This window comes from Rattus norvegicus, chromosome 6 (assembly GCF_036323735.1).
Source record: "Rattus norvegicus strain BN/NHsdMcwi chromosome 6, GRCr8, whole genome shotgun sequence".
In the NCBI taxonomy this organism is placed as follows: Eukaryota; Metazoa; Chordata; class Mammalia; order Rodentia; family Muridae; genus Rattus; species Rattus norvegicus.
This window is the reverse complement of record NC_086024.1, coordinates 51,221,996-51,237,821: the sequence shown is the minus strand read 5'-3', so window position 1 is coordinate 51,237,821 and position 15,826 is coordinate 51,221,996. Positions and strand designations below refer to the sequence as shown.

General features: G+C 50.3%; 1 protein-coding gene across 2 annotated transcripts in view; it reads right to left on the bottom strand.

The window, feature by feature from the left end:
• Window positions 1-7,368: 7,368 nt before the first annotated feature.
• The window catches only part of Eipr1 (EARP complex and GARP complex interacting protein 1), a 113,627-nt gene continuing 105,169 nt past the window's right edge, over window positions 7,369-15,826 (bottom strand). Inside the window, exons 6-9 of one of the 2 annotated variants that reach the window (NM_001012192.1) lie at window positions 14,988-15,124; window positions 11,834-12,001; window positions 10,098-10,262; window positions 7,413-7,933 (exon numbers count right to left, since the gene is read on the bottom strand). In NM_001012192.1, the coding sequence (NP_001012192.1) occupies window positions 7,759-7,933; window positions 10,098-10,262; window positions 11,834-12,001; window positions 14,988-15,124 (645 nt within the window). In that variant the 3' untranslated portion in view covers window positions 7,413-7,758. Of the gene's footprint in view, window positions 7,934-10,097; window positions 10,263-11,833; window positions 12,002-14,987; window positions 15,125-15,826 lie in introns of both variants that reach the window. The other variant, XM_063262074.1, reaches the window with a different exon arrangement.

Below are 15,826 nucleotides of genomic sequence, written 5' to 3'. Positions count from 1 at the left end.
CAGCATGCTGCAGGGCAGGATTGTGGTAAGAGGGAGGCCATTCTCCCAGGGACAAGAGATCGTGGAGACAGCCTCAGTCGAGGAGCTGCTATAATGGATGGATGGGTACGGGATAGCTCAATGCTATTCCGTGTCCTCATAGGAATATGGACATGGCACCTTGCCATCCCTAATGAAGAACGGACAGCAGTGACAGGCTGCAGAGTCCCTTAAAGAGACTTGAGGGAAAACTCAGGATTCTGTGGCCACCCTTTCCTGGGACATTAACGATGGCCTCAGGCCAGCCGGAGGGAGGTGCCACCAGCAGCCTGAGGTAGCTCATTACAATAGACACCCGGCTGTAGGCTCTGGCTTAGGGCCCAGCTGCGGGACTCATTAGTTACATTGGAGAAATCAGTGATGCTGGAGAAATTTGAGTTCGAGGCCCCACCCATCCTGTGCAGAAAAGTGCCTTCTCCATTGTTCCCAGGGACAAGGCCAGTGTCACCTGGTGGGGACGAGTGAGGTGGCTGGAGCCTCAGATGGCACAGGCTGCTTTGGTTTTCAGCCCCCAAAGCTGGCAGCTGGTTACATCCTCTTCTGAACTTTGGCTGCTCCTGCAGTTACCTCAACAGTGTGCGCTCCAGCCTGCCAGCCACCAGCACCTCCTCGGTATCTACACTGGCATCTACTCCCAGTGCCTACCTACCTCAGCATCTACCCTAATGTCTACACCCCGGTACCTACCCTAATATACCTCAATACCCACCCCAGAACCTACTTTATTATCTGTGTTAGTAACTGTCTCAACACTTATATTAGTGCCCACCCTAATATCTCTACCTGAATACCTACTCTACTGCTTAAAAAAAAAAATACAGCAAAACAGAGAAGTTCCCAGTTAAGAGTACTAGGTATGCCTCCAAGGTGCCATTGCCCGCACATCGCTGCCCACATGCTGCTGCCCACACAAAAATGCAAGCAGTATACCCAATACCCATCTCACTACCTAATTATCTGCACACAGTACCTGCCGGAATATCTACCCCAGAATCCACCCTAATGTCTTAGTGACCCCTAGCAGTTACCCTAATACCTATACCCCAGTATCTGACCTATCATCCCTATGCTGCATTATCCACTCCACTCAGGACCTGCTCCGATGCCCCGTGAGTCCCCCTACAAGGCCAGCAGCCAAGACATGGGAAAGCACTGAGCCTTAGGGTCGACCAGGCTGTCTGCTGCTGCTGCTGCTGCTGTGCCTTAGCTGCTCCCAAAACCCTGGCTCTTCATCTGCCGAGTCTGGGAGACTGTTGCCAAGAACACCCTGAGACCAACAGGAATCAGGAACTGTCCATTGTGATGAACACCGAGGGGACTCCAGTCAGAGGGGCCGAAGGGCAGGACACGTCCTGTGTACCTCAAGGCCATGCAGCTGTCGTGAACAGCACTAGGACAGTGCTGAGTGTCTGGCTTTGTGTGTTTGCTGACACCTCAGGAGCACAGAGCACCAAGAGTGAGCTCATGCACCACACCATCACTTACCATGACAGGTGGGCATGGATCACCAGCTGCAACTGTCACAAAGCAAGAGGAGCTGAAAGAGGTGAGCCGGAGGTGGGGTGATTTGCCCAAGTGCTCCTAGCTCCAGCTCTCTGTGTAATTGGTCCGGAAGGCTTTTAACAATTACTGATAGCTGCAGACCTGCAGACCTCAAGAGCAGCTCAGTTATTTTCTGCATCAGAGCAGTGACCAAACCAGCCCAGAAAGTATAGCCCCTTAATGCTGAGACCATGGTGGGGGCTGGTGGGTGCCCTGACAAATGTGTGCTGGGTCACACACAGCTATTTGCACAGCACTACACAGGACCAGAGGTGGTCCCCAGAGGACCTTGGGGAACCCTGACCAATGTGGACCTCCATGGTATTTGTGTAGAAGGGCAATGCCCCCACAAGAGCCATTTCTCTGCAGGCTCTGAGGCACTGCACCAAGGAACTGCCAGGCATGAGCGAGAGAACTAAGAATTATGGCCATACGTGGCTTTAAATCACAGCTTGGTGACAGGCATTCCAACGGTGATCCATGAGCAGCAGTATGGGTCTGCATGGCACGGCCTGTGGTGAATCCGTGTGAGCTGGTGACCTGGGTAGGGCCAGGGTGCTCCCTCCTTTGCTGAGCCAGAGGACTGGGTCTGCTCTGGAGAGAACTAAGACACGGCTGTCCTTCCGTGGTAACCTCATCATGCTTTCTTTGCAACAAAAGCCAACAACCAGAAGCAGATCGACACTAGCCTGTCCTGACAGCCCTGCCTATAGGGACACAGAGTCCGGTCATGCAGATGCCTCTGATGGGCAGGCAGCGTGGTGCTATGTGGTCAAGGTGCTCACTCAGATTGTTTCACCATGTCTGGCCCGCCCTCGGTCTTCACCCAAGAGCCAGAGTGCATCCTGGCCATGTGTGTGCCTGTCACAGGCTGTTGTCATGTGCGTCTCCTTCAGTGGAGGCAAACACCCAAGTGAACAGAATGGGGACTGTGATTTCGTTTCCCAGGCGAGGAGACGCCTCCTACGCGACTCGGAGCTTATCTGAGAGGCAGGCTCCAGACCAGCAAACTGCCGCCCACCTACACACTCGGCACTTCCTCAGGAACCGAGTGAGGAGGCTCTTTAAGAAACAGATTTGGGATCTGCTCTTCTTCAATGAAGATGTCCATTCCTCTTAGGGAAGCTCATCCACCTCCATATACTGAGGAAGGGCTGGGGGCCTTCTGGACATTAACTATCTCAAACATGACTAGGAGAGCAAGCCCACCTGTGCACCTCACGAGCATTCTGCCTGAAGGGGATGACTTGCCCCTTTCCCAGCTGCAGTACCACAGATAATGGTTCACTACCCCCACTTCCCACCCGGGTTATGCACCTCGCTCATGCACCCTGTGAGCCAGGCACCACATGTGCAGTATCTTTAGTTGTCCAGGTGCCATCTGAGACATGCGTGTGCTCTTAAGGTGACTTTTATCAACCCGACCCAGAACGGAACACTCTAGCTTCCCAGCTGCTCCTGTGTCCCATCTTAGGTCCACACTGGTACCAGGCCCTGCCAGTGTATGTATCCCAGCTCCTACCTTGTTGCCTGCATGCATGAAGGATGACCCAGTATTGGTCAAGTGGGCTGCTGCTCCTCTCGTCCACCCTCAACTTTTTTCCATTAATTTATTTATTCATGTTACATCCTGATCACAGCCCCCACTTCCTCCTCTCCTCCCAGTCCCGCTTCCTCTCACACCCCTCTTCCTCTGTCTTCTCCTCAGAGAAGGGGAGCACCCCTGACATGGGGAATTCCCCATGCTGGAAGTCTCTCAAGCCACCCCTGCCACCCCTGCAGCACCGCCTCACTAACACTTAGCACGGCTCAGGGTGGTCTAGGTCTCACACAGCCCTGGGCCACCTCGCCTGCAGCTGGTCATATGTCTTTGCACTGCTTGTATCTTTCTGCTCAGGGGGAAGAGTACCAGTCCATCACACAGGCGACTTGTGTGTGGAAGAGTGGGATCTCTGTTGGCACAAACCTGCTGCTTGCCTCTCAGCCTCAGTAGCCTCAGGAACAGTCATCAGGTCCCACCGAGGCCTGCCTTGCTAAAGGCATCCAGATTGCTCTTAGTTTAGCAGAACCTAGTGTCCCTCAGTCTGGCAGACACAGGCCACTGAGGACATCTGTGAGCAAGGCCCGCAGAGCACTTTCAGTATAGCCCCTCATGGCCATTTCCATCTGAAACCCTTAAGCGCAATGCCATCATGGTTGACAGATGAACCTCTTATGCACAGAAAGAAACCCAAACCCATTAAGGGTCATGGAACCCATATTGCTGCCCTGAGAGTGGTATGCCCACCCCTCTCCCAGCACAGACCTGACAAGCCAACCCAAAATCCCCACACACCAAATCCTGCTCACATTCATTCATGCTGGCCCTACTTTGCTCTCTTGCACCCTGGCCCAGAAGACTCAGAGCTGACTCTTCTAGGCTCTTCCTGACCACTCCCTCTTCCGTGATGGCTACTGCCCTGGCCTGCAGAAGTTCTGGCCTCAGAGATGACAGATAATATTACATGATTTCTCTTCCTCTCCCTTTCCCAGCATAGGACATCTGACTCTCTGGGTAGTGCTGTGTCTGGGAAGGGCTTTTTAGACAAGAAGACGCTGGTCTTCGGAAAGGTGGCTGAGGGTAGAATTCAGAGGTGCTCCTGCAGATCTGTGATGGTGAGGAGACTAGGAAAATGGCCAGGGTCCCACTGGTGTAGCTCTACCCTGGTCACTCCAGGTATGTCAGGGGGGTGAGGAGCGGGGCACATCTCAGGTGTAGATGAAGGGGGTCAGCATGCCCTTAGAGGCCTTAGGAGCCTTTGGTACTACTGAATTTCAGACCCTCACTCAACAGTACCCTCTGCTCCAGATGGGGACCACAGAGTTGGACATCCTCAAAATGTCAATCATTGAGGAAGGCATTTTATACTTGAAGAAACTAGATGAAGAAAGATGGCCAAGATCAGACCTTCGTGGACCTAGCACTGGCCAAATGGATACCCAACTGCCATGCCTCACCCTTCTCCTGCTCTTGTCTACCCCCTGCTTCTCCCAGTCTTACACTAGCCTGTACTGGGATTCAAAGTATAAAGCAGTTTTCTCTTTCAGTTGTTTTCTGGACAGAGGGGTGATGGCGGGACTACTGGAGGTCCGGCAGGACCCTGGTGTTATGGGAAGCAGAAAGCAAGGCTCTCCCATAGGGGTTAGAGAGAAGAGTTTCCAACCTCCTCAGATGACTGAAGCAGCCATGGGAAGCTTCAGGCTGAGGATGGAGACCCTTCTTCTCTGACCTATCAGAGATATGGGGTCTTTTTCTGTTCTTCAGCCACTGGCCCCAGACACAGGTATGGCTTGGACAGGAGTAGTAACTAGGGGACTTAGTCCTTAGGGAAGTGGTCACAGGATCCAGAAGGAGGCTCCAGGAACTCCGATGTTCTGGAAAATAGCCCATAAGGTCCAAAGGAATTTTTAAGAGATGGAGAAGAGTAGAGGGGAAAGAGGAGGAGCAGACAAGTGGGACCCGGTGCGGAAAAAGGAACACACAAAGGAGAATGTGCAGTAAGGGATGCTGCGGTGCCTGATGTCTATTTGAAAAGAAGTAAAACCATCCCAAATGGACCCAGGACGTAGATATAGAACCACGACACATTCAGAAGAAAACACTGGAGAGTATCTTGGTGGGTTGATCAGGCAGGTTCAGACCATAAAGGAAAAGGCTAGGAAGTGGGATTTCATCTTCTTCTTTTTCCCCTGTAAGAGATGCTGCTCAGCAAGCAGCAAGGTGAGGAAAACAGAGGTCATTTGAAATTACAAAGCTGATAAGGAACTTACACCCAAAATAAGGAACTGTCAAAATCAATACTAATTAAACACACAATTAATTACCAACCAACTGAATTTACGGGCTTTGCCTCCTGAGCTGTGTAGCGGGGGCGTGCGAGTTCTGCAGTGTATGGGGCTGAAGCTGTGGGTAGGGCAGGCTCTACAGGAAGGGGAAGTCATGGAGCCTGGGAAGTACTAGACAGTGTACAAAGTTAATGCACAGCTACCATGGTCCCTGAGATTCACTATTTGCTTGTTTCTTTGACACAAGGTCTCACCATGTATCCCAGGCTGGCCTCAAACTCATGGCAATCCTCCTGCTTCAAGCTGAGTGCTGGGACTACAGATATGTTTATTGCACCTGGCCCTGACATCTACTTCTACTTGGAGTAGCACCAGTGAATCTGGGAAGGGCCAAAAGAAACACCCAGAATTCAGGGCCACGGGGTCACTAGGTAGCCTTCAGCTCAGGGTTAACTCTCATGTGCTCCCAGGGGGGACATGGATTTGGTGACTGCTCCCAGGGACCAGGGCATGCATTTAGGACAGCTCTACTGTTCCACTACCAATCACAAGCCATAGATGACCTTTGAGGGGAATGTTGCAACTGCTATGGGTCCCCCCACAGTACAGAGTAGCCTGCAGGAAGAAGCAAGATGCCCTGGCACAGCTACCCAAGCATGATGCTCTATGAAAGTCTCCAGTGAAAACCATTACATAGCCATGGGAGGAGCTGTGAGCCTCAGACAGCAGGGAAGAGTCTGTGGTTTGACAAACTATTTTGCACTGTAAAGATCCATAGAATGTACTGCAAAGGTGACGTCAGCCAGCAGTGTAGTGAGCATGTCCGTGCACAGCGTCTGTCCCTGCCTACACAGGCACCCAGATCCAGGTCCAGGACGTGTCCTCTGGGCACGCAATGTAGGCCATCCTGAGGAAGCGAGTGCTCCATTTCCCAGGTGTACAGTTATGTCAGATTAGGCTTCAGACTGATGCAGAAGTCTGATGGACAGGCTGTGGGACTAACTGGACCACCCTCTCTTCCATCTCCTCCCCTGACAGGCGGGGGGTGGTGGGGTTGGCATCTGAGTGAGGAAGCAGTGCCTGCAGGAACAAATGGACACCCACCCTGTCTACTGCCAAGGTGGCTTCTGAGAAGTGATCCTGTGTCAGGTATACAAGAAAAGGCTCCAGGACCCATACAGGAGGAAAGGTAGGTCAGCAGTTTCCAGGGCTCCCTGGGGAGCTGCTGGTGGAATGTGCTGCTGGTTGCCCATGGTGACTCTACCCATTCCTGACTTCTGACATGACAGAGACCAGCAAAAGGCAGGCCGGCCAGTTTGGTTCTACAAACAAAAGCCAGGATGTCCCATAGGCAGAGTGAGTCCCACTTTACTAAACGTGCTGGGCAATTTTATGTCTTGGCACAAGCTAGAGTCATCTGAGAAGACGGAACATCAATTAAGAAACGTCTCTAGAAGATCATGCTATGGGCAAGCCTAGAAGACATTTTCTTAATTAGTGACCCTGGGCTGGTGGGCCTGGGTTCTATTAGAAAGCAAACGGGACAAGTCAGTAAGCAGCACTCCTCCAAGGCCTCTGCATCAGCTCCTGCCTCCACGTTCCTGTCCTGACTTCCTTCAATGACAAAGGACAATGAGGAAGTGTAAGCCAAGTAAAAACCCTTTCCTCTGTTTTTTGGCTATGGTATTTCATCATAGCAATAGTAACCATAACTAAGATACAAAGTGAACCACTAACATCCCAGGCTCCCGGGGCTGGGTCCTCATCCACCTGGGGCCAATAGTCCACAGGAACCTTGCCTGAGGGACAGCACTATGGGGGAGGGCACACCTGTCCACAGGGGAGGGCTCACCTGCCCACAGGGGAGGGCACACCTGTCCACAGGGGAGGGATGGCACTGTGGACAGGTGTGCCCACGGCACTCAGTTTTTCCAGGTGCGATAGAAAATACAAAGAGCCTACTGATTTCCTCAGTGGGGCAGGGAGCCTGAAAGGACGAGGCTATGCACATCCCACTGACTTTATTTCAGTTTGTAATCTCATGACAACAGGAAGGCGGAAACACACTGTGGAAAAGTTAAACTCCCAACACCCTTAAGACAGAAACCAGAAACCGACCAGAGACTGGGCAACCATCAATTCACACAGGAATGCTGTGTCCAGTATGGCTCCCTCCCATGCTGAGCAGTGTGCTGACAACATCAGATGAGCTGCTGGCAGTAGCTCCAGTCCTTAGAGCTCCTGGAGAAGCAACGCTGGTTCTCCCAAGGAGGGATGTCTGTGAAGGGAATTACCTCGTAGCTGCAGATTTCTGAGAATTTGCCGAGTACCAAGCAGCAGTGCCATGGGCCACTAGAGCAGTATGTGGTACTTCAGTGCCCTGGGGACTCTGTTGATAACTAGTCTCCCATCGTAACTCAGGGAAGCGAACAGCCATGGGTCAGCTGAGGCCCAATCCACAGCATACACGCTGTCCTCATGCTCCTCATAGGTGGCAATAACGTTGTCCTGAAGGGGTTCCTTACTCCTACAGCCCAAGAGATAGAGACGAGTGAGCTACAAAAGATACACCAGTTCACAGAAGAAAACAGGGCAAGAACCATCTGCAGCCTATGTGGGCCAGCAAGCTGAAGCTCAAGATCCCTCATGACAGCTGTGGGGACAGGGTACAACCTGTAGATTATAGACATCATGAGTGCCTTGTTCCCATCTGTGGAACTGTGGGTCCCTGGAGTGATCATCTGTCGGGTGTATTATGGGGGCCCTGTGAAGGGACCAGGACACTATGTCTAGTAGAGAATAACAGCAAAGCTGCTAGCATGTGAGCCCAAAGGACACTGAAAGCAGCCAGGCTAGTCCTTGGCTGCACAGAGTAGCCAGAGTCTGGCTACAAAAGGCTCTGTCTAGGATCTCAGCTGAGGCTGCCCAAGGCTCTAAGAGGAAGGTTTTGTTCAGGTATGTAGCCTACCTGGGTCTGGTACTGGGTGAGACAACACCCTCTCCCTACATCCTTAGATGTGAGCCCAAGTAGTCCTCATAGAGAATCCAGGGCTGTACCATTCCTAAGGAGCAGGCCTCCTGGCCTGCATCAGGAGGTCTGAAACTCCAGGGCTTCCTGTCTGGAAAATGTAGCCCCAGCCTGTTCCACACACACAGGCAACTTCTCAGAAGGCACAGCTGCTCCGGAACTTTCTCCCCTCCCCATTTTACAGAATGACTTCCCAGCATTGAATGCAGTCTGGGAGCCCTGAGTGCCTGAACAAATGCTTCCTTTTCCCACTAGGTGCTGGAGGTCTTAATGGCTTCCACTTACCCTTGAATTTCACCTGGGATCTAAGGTACAGCAAGACCCCCACTTCCCAGCAAGTAGACCTGCCAGTGGTCAAAAAATACTCTGTGACAAAATACCAGGAAGCATCTCCACAGGGAATCCCATTTTCCTGAATTCAGTGGCATCAACGTGGCAGGATGTCATCAGGACAGTCTGCCAGCCACAACCCCCTCCCCTGCTTCCTTAATGCTTCCCACATGGGGGGCAGCACACACATTAATCACTCTGTAGACTAAGGGAGCAAGTCAGTTCCTCCCCTGGCAGAGAGGAGGTGAGAGACGCCTCCTTGGCAGAAGCCCCATCTACATGGCACCGGGGAGGAACAGCTGGAGGCTCTGCACCTGTGCTCAGCAGTGCACCAACAGGAATGTGACAGTGAGGGACAGACCCTGCAGCACAGCCACACAGAGGAACTAGCCAGATGCAAGAGAACAAGGGAGTGTGTGTGCACACAGACCAGTAGAGAGGCCTGCAGTATGCTCTGGGCTCTCTAGCTATCCAACGTGTTGGGTTTCGCTCCAGGGCTTCCATTCCCTGCAATCTGGGCATGAATTTCTGGAGTGTGCCTTGGGGGAAGCATGGAAAAACCACCATGGAGGACAAGAGCATCTTCTTCCAGTGTGGTTCCACCAAGTAAGCTATGGGCCCTGCCAGCTTCTCTCACAACAGAATGAGAGCACCCATGCTGACTTGCACTGGGAGTCCAGGCAAGAACTCTGCAATCATAGTTAAAAGGGACCTCAGAGTCCTGTGTCCAAGAAACAGGAGCCCTGGCAAGTAGGGGATATAGCCATCTCCCAGCCATGGATACAAGTACCCATGGGAACAGGTACATGGAAACATGCATGACAAAGGGCTTTTAGAAAACCCTGGACCACAGTGGTGCGGCTGGGATGTGCATACCAGGACTCTCTGAGCAGTGTCCGACTGACTCACTGAACAGGACTGGGAACCTTATTAACAAGCTGCAGGCTCTAAGGACAGAAGCAACACTAATGAATTATCCACTGAGAATCCTGCGGACACTGTGAATGGGTTCACAGGGAGTGACAAGGCCCAGGGAGCTTCAGTCATATTGTTGCCAGTGCTCAGTCTAGCAACAACAGAAGCCTTTCAGATGGCATTCATGTGGCCTTCACTAAGACAATAGAGAATACAGATACAGGCACAAACTGTGCAGAAGGATGCCTATAACTGCACTGTTCCACATCTCACAGCTAATGACCTTCAGATTTGTGCTCTAAAATTACAGAGAGGAAAGGGATATCATCCTTATCACACACAGAAATCTCCTGTCCCAAATGCCATCCGTGATCATAGTGCCCCTGCCCAGAGAGTCCCTTGAAGTAGTGTCCCTTACTTCTCAGTATGGTGCTCCTCTGGGTCACTGACGTCATCATCGTCCACCAGGTGGCCAAAGGGCTCTGAGGAGATAGACACCATGTTGGACAGGATAACTCTGCTGTCGCTGCTGCCAGTGAGGACCAGCTGGTCGTGAGAGTGGTTGTAACGCACGCTCCACACCCTGCAACGGTCATGGGCAGATGGCACCGTTTTGAGTGAACACATATATATGAGTATCTCTGACCTTACTGGACAGGACTGCATTAGGGGCAATGGAATCAGCACTACATATGCTGACGCCAGGGACTTTCGGGAAGGAGCTAACGTCTACCAAGTGCAAATCCAAAATATTTTTTAGGACCTAGCAAACAAGACCAGAAGACTGAGTGTCAGCTTGTACCTGCAGAGGGAGAAAGAAGGTTTGTCACTAAGCACTCTACCTTCCTTGGAACCACACATAGATTAGCCACAACTGGAAACATCTAACAAAGTTGCACACATCTTTTCAGCCAGGAACTGTCAAAGGACCCAAGACAAGGCCCGGGCATCCTCCAAGTATCAGGTCTGACACTGGGGCCATTCATCCTCACAGTGGTCAGCGGCCCTGCCGAATCTGGTCTCATGATGCTTCTGAGAGCACAGAAGGCTCTAGTGCCTACCTCGTTGGAGAGTGGAGCAGAACTTACGTACAAAGTTGTGCTCAGGACAGTACACACAGCTAAACTTTCTGCTTGGGCTGCAGCAAATTAGAACCATTCATCCAGTTCTGCACAGGGAGGACCCTAGGGCTTTGCAGACACAGCACCACTTCTGGTAAGAAAATCACAAACCCAGACATAGAACTAGAAAGGGAAAGCCCTGGAGGAGTCTCCTCACCTAGGGAGGAGTCATCAGAATGGTGGATCTCTCAGTCAGACCTTCCTTCACATACACACATCATGCATTCATGCACACACACTCACATTTCCTACATATACACAAATACAGACACACGGACACATTATACATGCATACACAGCCCACATTTCCTATACACACATACACATAGTACACATGCATACCCATTCACAGATTTTCTACACACACACACACACACACACACACACACACACACACACACACACATTTCCTACACACGTTACACATGCACACACACACACACACATTTCCTACACACAAACACATATGCACGTGCACATATAGGCTTTGTTGGAATAAAAACATGATTTCATGCCATATATACTAGTCTGCATCTCATTCTTTTTCTCTCTCAGCATATGGTACACATCCAGACAATATTTGGAGAGGATGAATGGTCTTGGGCGTCCTTCCATCCCCACACATACAGATACGCCTCATTCCTTCTGGCAGCTGCATAATCTCCCCTGCACGGATGTCACCAAATTTCCCTAACCAATCCCCCACTGATGGACATTTGGGTCGCTTCCAGGTTCCACGCGTGGCAAACAATGCTGTGTGAACATCTGCGCACATTCACGTTTCCACACTTGAACCAGCGCGGTTGAAAAAGGAGCCGAATCTGGTGTTTTTCTTCTTTTCCTACACTTATAAATCACAAACATTCACATTTGGAATTAGTGTTTCTTTAGGAAGAATAAAACTGGGCTGATTGAATGATTCACAGCAGCACAAACTAAGCTGGTTTGTGCTTTTCCAAATGGTAAAGTAATTAGCAAAATAAATTACATAATCCCCTCTTCCCTAAAGCAGCATGCAAATGAGTTTCTGTACCAGTGGGAATGCTCCTCCAGGGTCTTCACAGGCTCGGTGACATTCCGTGTGTCCCAGAACTTCACCTTGCAGTCATCTCCACAGCTGGCGAGGTAATACTGCTTGTTGGGGTTGAAGTCTAGGTCACGCACCAGCTGCCCATGAGCGTTCTCTATGCAGTATATCTGGCTGGAGAGAGGACGGCACATGGAAAGAATGAATGGACTATGGAAACCACCTCACATTTCCAGGTTCTGCCTAAGCCCCCCAGCTGAAGGAAAAGCTGGCCCATGCCTTGCTGGCAGTCAAGCAGAGGAGATCCTAGCCTGGGTTCCTGGGCTCACGCACATTTTTCCCCCTGCAGAAAGCACTCATGGTAGAAACACTGCTGGCATGTCAGGATTATATGTGTGGTTCCCTAGGCCAACTGAACAAGTGGACAATGGCTTGTATATATCAAATATGATTTGGAGGGCCAGTGAGATGGCACAGTGGGTAAAGGTATCTGCCACCAAGCTTGATCATCTGAGTTTGATGGCAGGGACAGAGACTGTGAAAGGGAAAATCCTTCAAATTGTCCTGTTTTCCACATGCTCACCAGGGCACAGGCCCTACCACACCCCCATCCCCACCTCCTCTAAGTAAATGGAAGTGATAGCTTTTTTAAAGTATTTTTAAAATGTATGTGTTCTCTTGAGAGGGGGAGGCCAGAGGAATATTGACGGACATGCAGAGTCTGGAGCAGATGTGTGAGGACCCTGGAGCTCTGCAGTACAGAATGAGAAAGACGAGAGGAGAAGACTGGGTGCAATGTGCAATGGGCAGCGTGCTGTTGCTATTAGGAGGTTTGTGTAGAAAGAACAGACAAATGGGAGAAGTAGAAAACCTCTAAGAAAGATGAAGACGATGGGTTTGCTTTGCTGGGCTTATTCCACGTCTGTCCCCATCCCCAATAGTTCTCAAGGCAGGAAGGTATGGGAAGGGGGTGTCTGAAATTAGCCAAATGGAGTGCACATGCTCAGTACACATGCACGCACTCGCACGTGTGCACACACACCTGAACATATATGCACACTGTTCACACACATATGTACTGCTCACACACATGCATGCACATACACTTGTATATATTCATAGTCACTATCTGTTTCTCTCTTCTCCCCTTTCTTTTCTTCTCCCCCACCCCAAACCTACTCCTGCTTCTCTGGCTGCCTCTCATAGGGTGTGAAATCCAAAAATTCTGGTCATTAGGGTCTTCCTGATGCCACATACCCAAAACAGAGTCAGGTTCAAGTACAGGTGGACAGTAGCCCCAGTTAGTGCTGGAGTGGGTATCATCCTGCTCTGTCATCCCTATCCCCGGCGGGACTTAAGCCTCCGGTGCCATCACTGGCTCCCTCACTTGCTATAGCTTCAGTGGCATTTGGGGCACAGCCTAGAAGTCTTTATTACCTTCCACATAGCAGAATTGTATGTGTCCTGCAACAAATATCAACTCAACCCCTTTCCTTCCCCAGTCTGATGGCATTCTAATTAATTAACCTGTGCATGTGTGAGATGTGGGCACATGTGTATTCATGTACATGAATGCAGGTACACATGTATGGAGGTCACAGACAACCCTCAAGTACCTGTCCTGTCCTTCCACTTGAAGTTCTGGAACAGGGCCTTTTGGCTACTGTGTAACCTGTCATCTGCCCTTGAGTCTCTGAAAATTCCCTAGCCTCTGTCTTCCACCTGTCACTCACTACCAGCAGGGTATTCTGAGATTCCAGATGCTTATGTCTGGCTTTTACGTGGGTGGGTCCTGGGGATGTGAACTTGGGTTGTCAGGATCACAGGGCAAGTGCTTTTACCTATGGAAGTGTCTCACCAGCCTGGCATTTTATATCTTCAGCTAGCTCCTATATATAGCACTTTTTCAATATCCTAGTATCTCTAGCTCCCCAAAATCAGATGCCCCAAATCGCAAGAACTCTTGGATGAAACAAGAAAAGCTGTAAAATTAAAAATGTGAACCATTCTGGGGTCAAGGGCAGTCACAGGTGCACTGTGATCCAACCGAGGCTTGCTCCCACTTCCGGCAGCACAACTTTAACACGTGCGGGAAGAAACAGTACGAGAAGAAACAATATGGGTAGCCTGGCCAGACAAGAACAAAGGGCTGTTGCCAAAGGAGTCACCCGTCAATGAGAGAAGCAAAGACACTTCCTCTGGCTGTCACTGAGACACCCTGGGCACAACAAGGTCACTGTGGGGAGTTGCCAGCCAGTGCTGTGCGCATCTTGTATTGTGGCGTGTGAGCCAGTCTTTGAGCTTCTCGTCTTCTCATTCTTCAAAAGGCAGCAAGGAGAGAGGCCCAGAGGACAAGGAGAAGTGGGCTGTGTGGGATATCCATCACGGTTTGAGTCTACGGCCTCCAGCTTGATCAGGAAACCAAATCACTCCTTTGTGCAGATATGCACAGGGGAGGAGTGCCGACGGTTATTTATCAGCCCTGGATTTTCACAGGGGCCTCAGAACTAAAATTAAAGGTGTTCCCCCACCGTGGAAGAAACTCACGTTATTACATGACATCCGTCTCTTCAGCTCAGTGATAAATGATGGTGTGCTAAGGGGATAAACTGCATCTTAAAGAAGCCTGTGCAGGCTCCTGTTGCCATGGCAACAGACATCCCGCCATCACTCCTCTGCCTATCAAAATCACAACTGGAACAGAAAAATCGCTCTTGTTTGTTCCATTAGAACTGCTGGTTGTTGCGTATAATTACTTAAATGACAAAATATGATTGCCCAATAGGTATGGCTCTTGAAAGCACAGAAATGGCCAGACAACTCCACAAGGGAGGCTTAGACTGGGGACTGAAAATGCCAGCCTACAGTGCTAATCACAGAGATGAAGTATCTATGTCGCCATGGGGCTTTGAGGCACCACAAAGCCCCGGACTTGGTTTCCTTCTATGCTGCCTCTGACACAGGAAAAACTAAGGGACATCACAAAGCTCCCTGCAATGGACCTACCAGCTTAATTTGGGGTGAAGATAATTCCCACAGAAATAAGATGAAGACAGCAACCCATGTGTCCCCAGTGCCTCTGGCTTTCAATCAATTCCTTCAGAGGATGAGGAGGGGAAGGGAGAGAAGCAGGGATCCACAGTGTGGGTCCATCACTGACCTCATGCTCCGTGTATCCCATCCTCGGAGGGTAGTATCACTGGCTGTGGCCACCTGGGTACAGTTGTGGTGTGGGCTCCACCGGCCCGAGGTAAACTTCAGCTGTCCCCTTCCTTCCAGTGCTGCTGAGCTGGCCAGCTGGGTGCAATGGGTATTGTTCAAAGGAGAGAAGAAAGATCTGAACTCTTTATAGGATTCTCAGGATTTTATGGAAATAATTAGAACAATTTGAAGGTTCAGTCTTTGTTTTCCCCCCTTAAAAGGCAAGACCATTTGAACCTTATTGGAACCATAAAATAAAATAAAACCATGCACAGCAAAAAATAGAAGGCACATTAATAGCCCCTATTGTGGAGGGCTTGCTTCAAGTGTGTGATTAGAGACAATCAGCTCAAACTTGAAGAGAACAATATAGAATAACTCAAACATCTGGCTTTCCCAAAGAAAGAGAAAAAGCAAGTCTCCATGGCCAGCTCCTTCCAAAATGACACATGTTCTTTAATCAAATGTCGTTCCCAATATAATACCGAGGAACACAGGATCCTCACAAGGGTTCACTCAATCTCTACAGGCTGGGGAGCCCATAAAGCTGTCTTCTGGGGCTGAGAAAAAGCAGGCCTTAGCTCTGAGCCTGGGAGAGAAGCCCACTCTACTTTCCCCTGCCTGAGATCTTTTGGCAAAGGCCCACAGGTCTTTCCATGTTCCGTTTGGAGCTCTCCTCACACAAGTCACTTAAGCACCATCTCTTACACTTCTCCAACATCCCAAACCCACTCTCAATGAATTCATTTAAACCTTCAAACTGTGCTCTTCAGAGTCCCCTGAGAGACTGTATGGCCT